Raw genomic sequence first — 14,080 nt, 5'->3', positions numbered from 1 at the left:
AGTCCAGGGTCACAGAGCCAATACGCAGAGTCAGATAATACATCATAAACAAACAAACAAATCACACAAAAGGGGAAGCAGCTTATAACAATGACACAAGCAACGCTAAGAACGACCAACCAACACTAGAGATAAACGAAGCTTGGATAACAAACAGCAGCCAGGAATAACAAATGAGCAGCAAACTGACAGCGACAAACACGGGCTTTAAAGAAATGTTTCGCTGGGGGTAACGAGACACAGGTGAAACAAATGAAAAGGTGGGAATAATGAAAAGGGAAGCAAAACAATGCAAGAGACAAGGAAACCATGACAACGTAGACACTAGGAGGGGTCAATTATGACATGTAGCGCCTTTCTCAGTACCCAAGGATGCTTTACAATCAATCAATATGCTGCACAATGCATTGACATCCAGTCAAAACACTGGTGAGAAGCAGCAGCCAATCAATCATGCACAGTATCCTCTCATGTCTCCTTTCTTAGCACCTGCATTTGTCTTTTTAGCTATAGTTACATACAGTACCTAACTATATTGCTAGATATATTTAGGTACTAGCTAGATACGGTATTCTAGGTGCAGATATGTACCTCCAGTTTCTGATTTAGGACAGAATATTTGTATTTGCTACCCTGTCTGTCAGTGTCTTTGAACATTTTGCCTGGACACTGGATCATGGAAAAGTCCCAAAAAGCTGTTTTGTACCTGCTTCATGTTGCAAACATTGTGATTTTATCCACTGTTTGCACAGTGGTATCATGTAGGATGAACACTTTTAATGTGCATTCCTAATTCTTACTCAACATGCTATATTGCAGGAAATAAACACACAGTATTACTATTAAACATTGTTTTTCTCCCTGGTTAGGTCAATATTTTAACTTCCTTTATTCCCTGTGTCATTTTTAGACAGTGTAATTCAAAAAGCACGGCTTGACACTTGAGTACTTCAGCCTGAATAAGCACACTTCAGAACATGATATTAGGTGATAACCAAAGCCTTTATGAGCGGAGTTTGCTGGCGTAAAGCAGGGGAAACACACGCATTAACATTACATTATAATTTAATCAACTACCTTAACCACTGAGCTAGGATTGCTTAGAGGTTGACAGCACTCTAATTTCCTGTGAAGTTTAGTTTCGTAGTCCCAATGTTGTAAAGAGTTCTTTTTACTTTGCTTTATAATTTGATTTAGCTTTAGAATTGGTGATAAAGCATTGCTGGTGAGAGGCTGGTCTGTGGCAGTAGTTGTTACAGGGTTAGCAAGCCTCAGAACCAGACGACTAAGAGTACTCTTGTTAGGGTTCATTTCTCGGGTAAGTAGTTCCTTTAAAATGCAGTGGTCTTTAAATGCATCCAGAATTTTAGGGATTTTGGGGGGGGGGATAGTGGAAATTGGCTTAATTCTGTCCTGCATGCATTGGTGGGTGTTTTCCTTTGTGTTGTTGTTGTTTGTTTTTTTTGTTTTTTTTTACAATCATTTGGCTTTGGAATTATGCATGTAGGGCTTCTTTTGGATGCTTTATATTATATAAAATAATTATAATTATAAAATATATAAATATAATAAATCTTCAGAAAGCAGTAATTAAGACAGAATTAATACTTAAAAGCAGTGATAGTACTAGTTGCTTTTCAAATGAACAAATGAATGAACAAATACACAGACAGAATCACCTTTGGTAACCTGGGGAAGTAAACTGCACTGTGTTCTCAGAAATCTAGCTACTGTTTCCAAAAACGTTTTCTGCTGTCACATACATTGTGAGGCCTACTGAGTGCACTTGAAAGGTTAGTGAAGTTAGCAAATGACCAATTACTTAGTTTTATCTGGTTTATATTTTTCATTTACATAAACCAAAATATATTGTCATTGCCATTTATATAACCAACGTACTGTCAACATTTTTTTTTTTTTGCGATCAACAACTACTTAAAACCGATATACCAGATGTCAAAAATGTTTAAATACATGTGAAAAATATCATGCATATATTTTTTAAAGTAATTTGAAATACTTAAAAAAAAAACCTAGTTACATGTTTTTGCATCTCTTAAATTCACTAATTAAACTGACAGATAATGTATGCAATTTAAGCAATAAAAACTTGGTGTTTTCTAAAAAAGAAACCAATTAGCTGTTAATTTTAAGAGACCCGTTTTACATTCTCCTTTGTATATGTACTATTGCTCTTTGATAAAGAAAAAGTATTTCTTATCCAATTACTTGATTAATCGATGGGAGTAATCGGTAAACGATGACCAAAATAATCTATTGCTGCAGCCCTAGAATTAAATAGCTCTGTTTGGATTTAATATGACAGTGTTTATTCTGTTTCCCATCACGAAGAATGAAGGACTCAAAGGTAACGCCAAGCTTTCTGTGCTCCACTACAGGGGCAAGCTGGGAGAGAGTAAGCATCTAAATAAGATTTACCTTCACCTCTAGCAGATTTATCCATCTATAGCAGTTCAAGCAGTTCAAAGAAAAGCCTCTGCAGCAGACCTTTATTTCAGGTGCTGTGCTCTCGGAAGGAGTTCAACCAGTACATGAACAACATAAAGACTGAGAGATGGGAAAAGTTCTCTGTCCAAAAACAGGCAAGTCAGTACTCATTCAGTTAAGCTACTTTATGGATTTAAAACCTTCACCAACATGAAATGTTAATGTAAGATTCATAATAGACTGATTGCAGAGAGGGACTAAGCAGAAAACTCACTGCTACATTTTGACTCTTAACGTCTTGATGGGCATATGTAATTTAAAATCCTTAAACTTTAAGCCGTGCTTGTTTGCAGTTGTAAAATAGCATTTGTTCCTGCCCAAACAGCTTCTGAAAGAGTTCATGCTAGGTTAACCGGGAGGTGGGGTTCCAGAGCATGTCACCGTTTCAGGCATGAAAGAGTGGCTCATTTATAAAAGGAGGAACACCTTCAGGAAGACGTAGGTTTCTATGACTTCAGATTCAAGACAATGAAATATTGGTCAGCAGAATTTAGAATGATTTTTGTGACATGGGCAAGTCCATATTAATATTGATCCATGGTACTTTTATGTGAATGTACAAGAAATTCATGAAATAAAGTGCTGAAGTGGTAGGAAGAGTTTTACTTTAATTTAATATAGAATAATGTAATCTATAAAACTAGGTACTGTGCAGCAGCGGCGCTGATTCATCAGATCCTGACTGGACATATAAGGTAACTGGACATCTTGACCACATTTGTTTGCTCAGGCGTGGGAGCTAAGCCAGCAGTTCCATCTTGATGACCTGGAGAAGGAGGTGGTCCGAAAGCTGCGAATGGAAGAAGGAAGCCAGCACGACCTGAGCCGATCTCGCTGATCAGTGGCTCGCCCCGGGTCCATTGTGCTCACCATCTCGTCATCTAATGAGGAAGCTATTTAATCAAGTCAGTGAACAACGAACAAGCTTATAGAATGAATGAAAGCAGTTATGTGAAAGACAAACATGACAAACTTAGGAGTAACAGCAAGTCCACTGAGCAAGAAAGTCTGGTGGGGAGTTTGTTGATTCCATAAGATAATGCTGGATCTTCAGTGATCATAACAGCTTTTAAAATGCATTACTCTTAGCATTCTCATTCTAATTTTCTAACATCAAAAAGTAGAGTATCTGAAGGACAACTGAAAATCAGTTTGTGTTGAATTAAAGTGATCTTAATCCAGATTTTATATCCTGTTTTGACATTTATTTATCCTGCACATTTCTCCAACCTGCACAGATGATGGAAAATCTCCAGAATTTCATTAGAAGAGTCACAAATTCTTTAGTGGGAGAACTAAAGGAGAATCTCGTTCCTGTCTTGCTGGAATTCCAGGACTATGGGTGTACTACACCATGCAGTGGTACACATTTTCCCCCAGCATGCTCTTCAAGTGAATATATGGTCCAGACTGCTGCAGAGCCCACATCACAGTAATGTCTTGCCAGGACTCTGTGTCTCCTGTCATCTCAGGCACAGCCAGTGAAGAGTCCTGCAGTTCTTATTTCTTTAACTCATTAAGTCTCTCAGGAAGCTTCAGTGGATACCCAACAACATCCACTGACGTCATGACCTCTGAGTCCAAAGACCTATCAAGTGACACACTGCAAAAGGTCATAACCCAATCCACTGGCACAGATGCAGGTTAAAATGAAAAGGTCAGAGGTAGACGTTTGGGGCTTATAAATGTCAACTGTGACTCCAGTGTGTGGACGATCTGCAGGTTCATTGAGTCCTGAAATTAAAACTGATCTTGCTGAGGATACAGAGAGCCCTACCTCACGAAATCAGTCACCATTTCTTACAACGGCAGAGATGGTGGTGTTGGCGGTGCAGAATACAAAGATGGCGTCGGTGATGTCGGCTGCCGTCACGACTGCTCCGTCCACACCTGGCACTTTTTTCGCTCTTCCCGCTACCCCTGATTTCTCTGCAGCCCTTCTCTCTACACCATGACGCGTATCTCATACAGCAGAGAAGCTCTTATTTCTTTTAATCTACATAGCACTCACCGCAAACCGTCTCTAACCCCGGACTCAAGATGGCCAACGGAGATCCTGAGGGAGAACAAAGGATGCAACGCGAGGAAAAGGCTTCGAGGGAAGCGAGCCGGCGTCAGGAACAGGCTGAGGGCTCGGGCACACCGAGCTCGCTTACCTAGCATCCTGCTAGCCAATGTCCAGTTTCTGGACAACAAGCTCGACGACCTCCGGGTCAGGATAAAGTTCCAGAGGGACATTCGGGACTGCAACCTCCTCTGCTTCAGCGAGCCGTGGCTGAACCCAGCGGTACCAAACCACGCCATCCAGCCGGCCGGGTTCGCCGTATGGACAGGACTGCAGATTCGGGGGAAGTCGAGAGGCGGTGGAGTGTGTGTGATGGTAAACAACAGCTGGTGCAACAATGTCAATGTTGTTACTTTCACCCGCTCCAGCTCACCCAACCTGGAGCGGCTCGTCCTCAAGCTTCGTCCTTTCTACCTTCCTCGGGAGTTCACTTTGGTCATCGTCAACACCGTGTACATCCCACCTCAGGCCAACATGGCCACTGCACTGTGGGAACTTCATGAGGCTCTCACACAGTTTCAGGCACAACACCAGGACGCTGCACTTATTGTGGTTGGGGATTTCAACAGCGCTAACCCTAAGCGTGCAGTGTCCAACCTTTACCAGCATGTAACCTTCCCCACCAGGGGAAATAGGACACTCGACCACTGCTACAACTCATACAAGGACAGCTACAAGGCACTAGCTCATCCACCGTTTGGTAAGTCGGACCACGCCGCCATCTTCCTCATACCAAAATATAAACAACGGCTGAAACGGAAAGCTCTGGTTCAGAGGGAGGTCGCACGCTGGACAGACCAATCGGTGGCCGCTCTGCAGGACGCTCTGGATGGCGCAGACTGCGACATGTTCCAGCCCAGCACTGATGATGTCAGTGAGTTTACGGAGGCAGTAGTAGGGTTTATTGGGAAATTGGTGGACGACACGATTCCAAGAACCACCATCAAGAAGTTTCCCCAACCAGAAGCCCTGAGTGAACAAAACCACCCGTGATGCTCTGAACTCTTGCACTGCTGCCTACAACGTGGGGATCATCAGCGGGAACATGGACGAGTACAAGTCTGCGGCATACGGAGTGCGCAGGGCGGTGAGGGAGGCGAAGCGGCGCTACGGGAGGAAACTAGAGACACAGTTCCAGCAGAGCAGCTCTAGATCCCTGTGGCAGGGACTACGGACGATCACGGACTACAGGAGCCCACCCTCCGGACTGATGAGTGCGGATGAGTCTCTGGCAAACGAGCTGAACACATTCTTCGCTCGCTTCGAGGCTACATCTAGCAGCGCTAATGCTAACAGCACTAATGCTAACAACGCAAATGGTGTTATCGGCGCAGCCAACGGCGCATGCGCAGAGCCCACCATAGAACAGCGCCCCCTCATCATCACAGAGAGTGACGTGAGGAGAGTGTTTAAAAGGGTGAATACCAGGAAGGCAGCGGGACCAGATGGTATCTGCGGGAGAGTCCTCAAACCTTGCGCAGACCAGCTAGCCCCGGTATTCACCGACATCTTCAATCTCTCCCTGACGCTTGGTACCGTCTCCAACTTCCTAACAGACAGACCACAATCAGTAGGGGTGGGCGACTGTGTCTCATCCACCCTCACCCTCAGCACTGGAGCTCCTCAGCGTTGTGTCCTAAGCCCCCTGCTCTACTCATTGTACACCTACGACTGCACAGACACTTGCAGCTCCACCATCATTGTCAAGTTTTCTGAAGATACCGTCGTCATGTGCCTGATCTCGGACAACGATGAGAGGGCCTACCTGGAGGAGATTAAACACTTGGAAAACTGGTGCCAGGAAAATAATCTCCTCCTTAACATCAGCAAGACAAAGGAGCTGATCGTGGATTGCAGCAAGAAGCAGGAGCGGCACTACCAACCTGTGAGTATCAGTGGAACCACGGTGGAGAGACTAGACAGTTTCAGGTACCTTAGAGTTCACATCTCGCAGGACCTGGTCCACCTCAGATGCCTAAGAGACTTCCGACTGCCCTCCAAGGTACTGCAGAACTTCTACACCTGCACTATCAAGTGCATCCTCACAGGGAACATCACAGTCTGGTTTGGGAACAGCACCAAGCAGGACAGACAAGCACTGCAAATGGTGGCGCGTTCAGCAGAGCACATCACTCATAAGGAACTTCCTGACCTGCAGACCATCTATTACAAGCGGTGCCAAACCAACCCACGAGGATTGTGAAGGACCCCACCCATCCCAACAATAGGCTCTTCTCTCTGTTGAGGTCAGGGAAGCGCTTTCGCTTCCTGAAGACCAAGACAGAGAGACTGAAGAAGAGCTTCTTCCCACAGCCCATCCGGGCCCTGAATCAGGGAAACCGATAAACTGTGGGGACCACCACCACCACCATGTGACTGTAAATATGTAAATTTGTAAGCTGGAATTTACATTGTATACATACATATATCCACATAACATTGTGTATATAAACATATTATACATATATTGTACATACATTGTTTTTTAATATATATCATACATACCCCCCCCCCCACACACACACATTTCCTTATCTACCCGTTTTTTTCCCTCCGTTTGGACAGAGCACTCTCAAACCATTTCACTGCGAGTTATACTGTATATGACTATGCATGTGACAAATAAACCAAACTTGAATCATTCAGTGGCTCAAATAAACCCAACTTGAATCGTTCAGTGGCTCAAATAAACCCAACTTGAATCGTTCAGTGGCTCAAATAAACCCAACTTGAATCGTTCAGTGGCTCAAATAAACCCAACTTGAATCGTTCAGTGGCTCAAATAAACCCAACTTGAATCATTCAGCTGCCAGATGGAGGACTACAGAGCTCTGAGAGGGCTGGCATTGACAGCAGCATATTCTGCCTAAACCTCCCGAGACCACCAACGTCTTCCCCCTCCCCTCCAATATCAGTAACAGAGGGGGAAGGAACACCACCACTGTTGGTAAGCAGCAAATCCTGCAGCATAACGTGCCATCCAAGCTCCTCTTGTATGTAATCTCCATTAATAGTGGAGATACTGTAAAGTCATCTCTGGAGAGTGCAACTCCAGTCCTGCAAATTGAGGGTCTTCTTGGTCCACAGCACATATCAGATGAGATGAATTAATCATCATCTTCTCATAAATCCAGTGAGTCTGACTCAACTAGCAAAAGCCCATCCTATGTGTGCAATGGACCAACACGCAGTGCAACTGATCCAGGCTGTAAACGTATTAAAGGGCACAAGAGGAAGAGCTCCACTACTACAGTTCAGTCTAAAACAGAGCTGGAAGCATGCATAAAAGTGAGATTATTGAGTCAGTGGAAAAGTCCCTCATGATGACTTGGAGCCAAAGCCCCACTCCGAGTCCCAGTCCATGCCCAAGCTCACAAAGTGTAAGCAAGTGGAGATCTGAGGCAAAGCGAATGCTCAGCGAAACCCTGGTAGGACTCCAGAGGAAATCATCGAGTGAGTAAAGACCCGAGTCATTAAAGGAAATTGTTTCACCTGAAAACATTGATGGAGATGCTTAATGAAATGCTAAGACAGACTCAGGCATCTCCCAGCTGTGAGTTCCCAGCACCAGGACTCACTAAGATCCTTGCAGAGCACTTTAGCTGTTGCCAACTTGCTTTTAAACAAAACAAAACAAAAAATAAATAAATAAAAAATAAGATCTGGCTCTCTGCAGCAAGTGTTGAGAAAGCAAAAAGAAAGCTTGCCAGACCACTGACATGCAGAAATGACACAGACCTCAGGAATACATTGAGGGAGATCCTCCTGACCTCCACACAGGCAAAGTCAATGAAGAACAATCAAGGAGATGTCTGCCAGTTCTCTTGCTGGTGTGGTACATCAGCACTTGCTTGATAAATGTCAACTTGAGATCCAGATTTCAAAAACACTGGATGAGTACACCACAACCAAGGATGACTGCAGTAACCGATCAAGTTCCTCAGAAGTTAGTGATCTCCTGTCCTTCATTTGAGTCCGCAATTAATCTGCTGGAAAGAACTTTTGGTAACAAATCCCCAGGCTTTCGAACTAGTCAAGTGCCTTTAAGCCGCTTCTACTTTCAAAAAACTCCATGTTCAGTTTCAAAGCGATGATACTGAAGTGACTGTCCACACAATTATGGTTCAGGAGCTTTCTACTGAGGGAACACATGAAAACTCACATTGCACCATTGACAACAGTGACTCACCAAGTTCTGCCAAGGCAGTGTCTGGGCACTACAGTGAGATTTTACTGACAGTTGTGGAGATAACTAACAAAAATGATCATGGAAATCTTCAGGTTATACAAATTATTCCCTGAATCTGCCACTCTTATCCAAAAGTTTGAGTTTTGTTTCATCACATCCCCAGCATGAGTTTCTTTCATGGCTATGTAGTTCTATTATACAGAGTATAATGGGACAGCTCTTTGTTCCACAAACAGGTAAAAATATTCAGTCCAGTGCTTTTTGGCTTTTATTGTCATTCCTACCATATGTAAATATGAGTGAGCTAAAGAATCAGAACAAACACTGAATTTATGCATTTCTGCAGTGACTGAAGTCAGAGCACAAAATCACGCAGACAGTCTGGGTGCAACCGGGGAATTTGCTAGACATGCCTAAAATGGAAAACACCCCAGCTGGTAAGTAACAGCACCATGAATTACTAATCAAATATATCAGTTTGATATATTCTGTTTAATATATGTCTTACTTCTTTTCTTTAACATAAAGGCTCAAAATCCCCCCCAAAAAATGAAGCAAGTCCATGCATTCTTCAGGATGGCTAGGCAGGCAGGAAAAAAAAAAGCCATTCAACTTTGGGAAACGATGCGATGCTAATTACCATAGTTCCTGCACATCCTTTTCTTATACTAGTTTTTAAACATTTGTTCTGTGTTCATAACTTTACATTTTCAATTCCAATCAATTGTTTTATCGAGAACTGCTAAGCTAATTTAGTGAGATATTATTGCTTAGTGTGGCTAACGCTACATTTTACATCTTTGAATGTAAAGGCTCAAAGGGCTTGCAGCTGACCCTGGTGGTAAATGAGGACAGCAGAGCTTATATTGGCTTAAATCAAAATATATGAGGTAAAGACGTAATGAAAAATGTGAACGTGTCTTCAAATGCATACAGTTGAGAATTAAACGTGCTGTGTGGTCAAACGTGCGCTTTCGAAAAGCTTTCAGAAATGGCCAAGACGGTGAGGAATCGTTGCACGGGGGAATAGTATGGAAAGCCAAAGTAGTCAAAATTCGCCTCGAACGAAACGCGTTTTATTTGTAAGGGGGGGGGGGCTGAAGGCGGCGTTTCGGACGCTTTTACGCCGCAAAATATGGAGCTATTTTTCACTACGCTGTAAAATACCCACTGATAGACTTGGAGCAAGGACACAAGTGTACAAAACGGATACACCAAGACCAATTGAGCTGTTATCCATATTCGCTGTTTGGCATCGCTCTTGAGTTTGTTGTGATAACCCCTTCACCTTTTATTCACTTTTAACCATAACAAAAAGTCTGAAGTCAGCAGTTGCTATAACGACACTACCAAACCACACCTCTGATAGCTAGCTAGCCATCAAGTTCGACACAAACATGTATTTGTTCCTACAAGATAACAAACTTGCTTTCAGTATAGCGCTAGAAACAGCTCATGACTGGCTAACTATAGCTTTGTTTTGCAGCCAATTATCAGTTAGCTAGATGTCTCCGGTTAGTATTTTACCAGTTTAACGGACTCGGCGATTAACTCGTTCATTTTGATTGAATTACATTGGGTCCTGGATTGTCTAGTGCTGTCATTTTGTGTCCGTCTATGAGACAAAGTGAAGCTCCTCCTCACCATTTTCCAGCTGTAGGACATGTTACTAGCTAACTAATTAGTTAGCCAATTGCCTATTTAAAGGACTTACCCATTTAAAGTACAATGTCCTACTTACCTAACCATGGTCACTACTGCTGGGTCTACTAAACTTCTAGCTAGCTAATAAGTGTATAAATAAATAAATTGAGTGAATTAACACATATGTGAATCCCAAAAATAAACAAACGAGCACTGGTTTATAAGACGATTAAGATCTGTAGTGAATTGGTCTGACCTTGTTCGTGAGCGTATAATAATGAAAAAGTGATCAGACACAGAATCATCATCATCATCATCATCATCATCATCATCATCATAAAAACATGAAAAAATGTTATGTTTACGAAAAGGAAGGAGGGGTGCTGGAAAGAAGACGGGGGAGAATTCATTCAAGAGCTAATTGTGCTGTCATATAAGTTTCTGTAAAATGGCAATATAGTGTTACCACTTGGCCACATCATATATTGCATAGTATATTATGAAAATGCATTTATTAAATGTCATTTTATAAGGGGTTATTGTGAATGATCCATTCCTTTGTATATCATTAGTGCTCAACTTTTCTAAAACAATTGTCTGAATATTGTATTGTGGATATTATATGAATATTCTATAATAGTTTCATGTGTGAGCATTTGAATATATAGTTTATTTGGCATACATTCCAGTATTTTGTAATTTGCACTACCAGAATCTTGAGATGAAAGGGGCTCAGCACTCTCATATCTAGAGCGAAACTGAGATGGCAGTGGACTAACAGCAGAACATGGAACACCTTTTGGAATGCTCGAGAAGTCATTGCACTGCAGAATAAGAACTGACAAAAGACTTAAGAAGAACCAGATGCGATTTTAGTGTATGCTGAAAAGGACATGCAGCTATTCTGACTGTATATAAATAGAATCTGCTGGAGATAATCAATTCATATTACTTGACTAGAGATGGAGTGATGGGAATTATAGAAGGCCAGGCAAGTTTATATAGCACAGTGAGGCAATTCAAAGTGCTAAGATTGTTTCATAGATATATGTTAGTAGGCCAATTATCAATTTTAATTCCAAATCTATTTGTAAAAGTGGTAGTTTTATAAATGAAATAGATATGAGTACAAGTACCCTAGTTCACAGAAAGTCAGAAGGCAATCCAAAAATGAAAAGGTGGTAAAGATGTACATTACAAAACTAAACCTCACAAATAACATGAAAAATGCAAGGTATTTTCAATTGCTCAATTTCAGTCTGGCCTGATTATAGCCCTGAGACTGCTCTTATTAAGTTTCTTAATGGCATCCATTTAAATATGGATTGTGGGGGAAAAAAACATATTCTACCACTGATTGGTCTAAGTGTAGACTCTGGCACCATAGATCATAAAAGATCTGAGCTGATGCCCATGACCCATGCTGACCCTAGGTCTCTTCAGGCCAGCTATGTCATGAATGTCTACAGAAAGTTCATCCTCACTTTTAAAGTGAGCCAACAACAAATAAAGATACAAATATTCCAGCTAAAACAATGCCCAGGCTACCCCCAAAGCACCTTCCCCTCACAGATGCAGCATTTTGCTTACAGAAGCGAGGCTAGCTCTGCTTTCTGTGCTTATGTTAAACTAGAGTGCGTCCTGCTCCAGTGGAAGCTGGAGGAATAGTGCTAACAGAGGGCCAGTTCTTCTTTACCTCCCCAGATATTTCCGACAGCAAGTACAGCACCTAAACCAGTGTCCACCATTTACTTTTTGGACCATATACCAATAGCAAGTAATCTAAAAAAAAGATTAACTGGCCTTACGATAGTAAAACTCTAGTAAGGGGCTTTTTCACCTTTATATTTTTTGTTGTTGTTGTTGACCCAGTTAAACATTTCTACTATAAATCCCAGTGAAATAGTTAACTCAGTCTGAAAACATAATGTATCCTAAAACACAGGTGCTACATAAAGTTTTGCTTATATTAACTATAAAAAAAGTCCCTCTGCTCTGCAGTGATTTATAAGTACCAATCAGTAGTCAGTAAAAAGAAAAGCACCTTGCATGCAGCTTCTTAATTAAAATTCATTTTTAATATATATATATTTGTATATATATACACATTAACTTAAATTTTTGTAACATTCAACTTAAGTGGTGTGTAGTCCAGGAGTCTCTGAATAGCACCTGGCATGGTGAGTGAGGGCAATGCCCACAGTGTGAAGCTGGGCACTGAGGAAGAGAGGGATGAGGAGGGGGCCAGAGTTCTTGCTTAGAAAAACGCAGAGTGCAGATGCTCTTCCTCCATAAAGTCTGATCATCCAGATGAAGAGCGGGCTCTTGCTTCACATTAAGCAGGCAACCTCCACAACCTCCCCGAAAGCATGTCAGAGTTCAAAGCATGTGCATGAGAACGTCTTTGTGTGTGCGCAGATGTGTGTGTGTGTATGTTTGAGATACAAATACTGATATGCACAAAGAGCTAAATTTCTGCCATCTCTGAGAAAAAAAATATATATACAGAACTGCAGCATTAAAATGCACTGGACATTTTGCAATAACTTAGTTATCTGCCAGTTTGAACGTACATTTTCCAGGCCAGGCAATTTCACAGCATAGGAAGGAGGGCAAGCCCGTCCTCGGAGGCACCCCAGAACCTCGCTTTGTTTTCTGTTGTCATGGTTGTACACAGCCTTGGGTGTAATTTTGTTTTAGTTTGTAAATGTCAATAAAAAAGTTTTTAGAAACATGTTTTAAAGCTACTTCAAAAACAAAACAGTGCAAGAGGTGCAAGCAAGTCTCCTCCTGGTAGTGTGAAAGGAGAACAGTGTGCTATAAGAAAGGATTTGTAGAAGAGTTTCCCGCAGGATACTGTCCCGCTGGCGCCCCTGCCTGGAGAAGATAGAGAGTGCAAGACAGTCACTCAGTAGCTCCTTGAAACTCAGACCTACGATTATAGCAACAGAGAACCCTGACAAATCAAGAGACTGAATGAAATTTAGGCCACCAGACATTTTTAGTTTTAGTAATTCAATTTAAAATAAACAAAAACAATTCTGCCATAAAGATCTGCAGAAATCCGACATTCAGAATTCTCAAATTTACCCTCGTCCACGCTTTTGTAGTGTATTTATACCTGAACTTCAAGCATGCATGCAAACTGAATAAAAAGAACCGACCAAAAATGGATTATTGGTGACTCCTGCTGCCGCCGTGTTCTGCCCAAATGGAGTTACTACAGCCTTACCCTGGCCAAATGCAGCAAAACCCCCACCTAAAGGAAGAGAGAGAGTGTGAGAAATGCCGGCAGATCATTATTTGGGGAGTGACCAGAGCATGTGGGCCTGCTCTAAGCTTGAAGCATGTGTGCTTTCACCATTGGGCTGTTGGGGGTAGGCTGGCGGCGCGGGGAAGGCCTGCCCAGGGAACGCCTGCTGGAAGTTTCCACTGAAACTGGTGGGAAGGTTGTAGGCGGCAGCATTCCCAAACCCAGCGGGCATGCTCATAGAGCCAGGACCAAATGGGGCTGCAAGGAGACACGCAGGAATATTAATCACATACAGGCACGCGCATGTATGCATGCACGCATGCAGTAACATGTCAAGAAATGTGTGTATATACAGAGACTCGTTAAGTGCTAGAGGGAATAAATTTAAGAGCAAGATATTCATTTTTTGGTTTTCACAACA

General features: G+C 42.2%; 1 protein-coding gene across 6 annotated transcripts in view; it reads right to left on the bottom strand.

The window, feature by feature from the left end:
* Window positions 1-12,462: 12,462 nt before the first annotated feature.
* agfg1a (ArfGAP with FG repeats 1a) overlaps window positions 12,463-14,080 on the bottom strand; it is a 29,272-nt gene continuing 27,654 nt past the window's right edge. For 5 of the 6 annotated variants that reach the window (XM_081700334.1, XM_027016847.3, XM_081700335.1 and 2 more), the window contains 3 exons: window positions 13,768-13,917; window positions 13,571-13,665; window positions 12,463-13,283 (listed from right to left, as the gene is read on the bottom strand). In XM_081700334.1, coding sequence (XP_081556460.1) covers window positions 13,224-13,283; window positions 13,571-13,665; window positions 13,768-13,917 — 305 coding nt within the window. In that variant the 3' untranslated portion in view covers window positions 12,463-13,223. Of the gene's footprint in view, window positions 13,284-13,570; window positions 13,666-13,767; window positions 13,918-14,080 lie in introns of those variants that run through there. The other variant, XM_081700337.1, reaches the window with a different exon arrangement.

This window comes from Electrophorus electricus, chromosome 17 (genome assembly GCF_041902795.1).
Source record: "Electrophorus electricus isolate QZ-2024a chromosome 17, ASM4190279v1, whole genome shotgun sequence".
In the NCBI taxonomy this organism is placed as follows: domain Eukaryota; kingdom Metazoa; phylum Chordata; class Actinopteri; order Gymnotiformes; family Gymnotidae; genus Electrophorus; species Electrophorus electricus.
The sequence above is the reverse complement of the archived record's forward strand: the minus strand, read 5'-3'. Positions and strand labels throughout refer to the sequence as shown.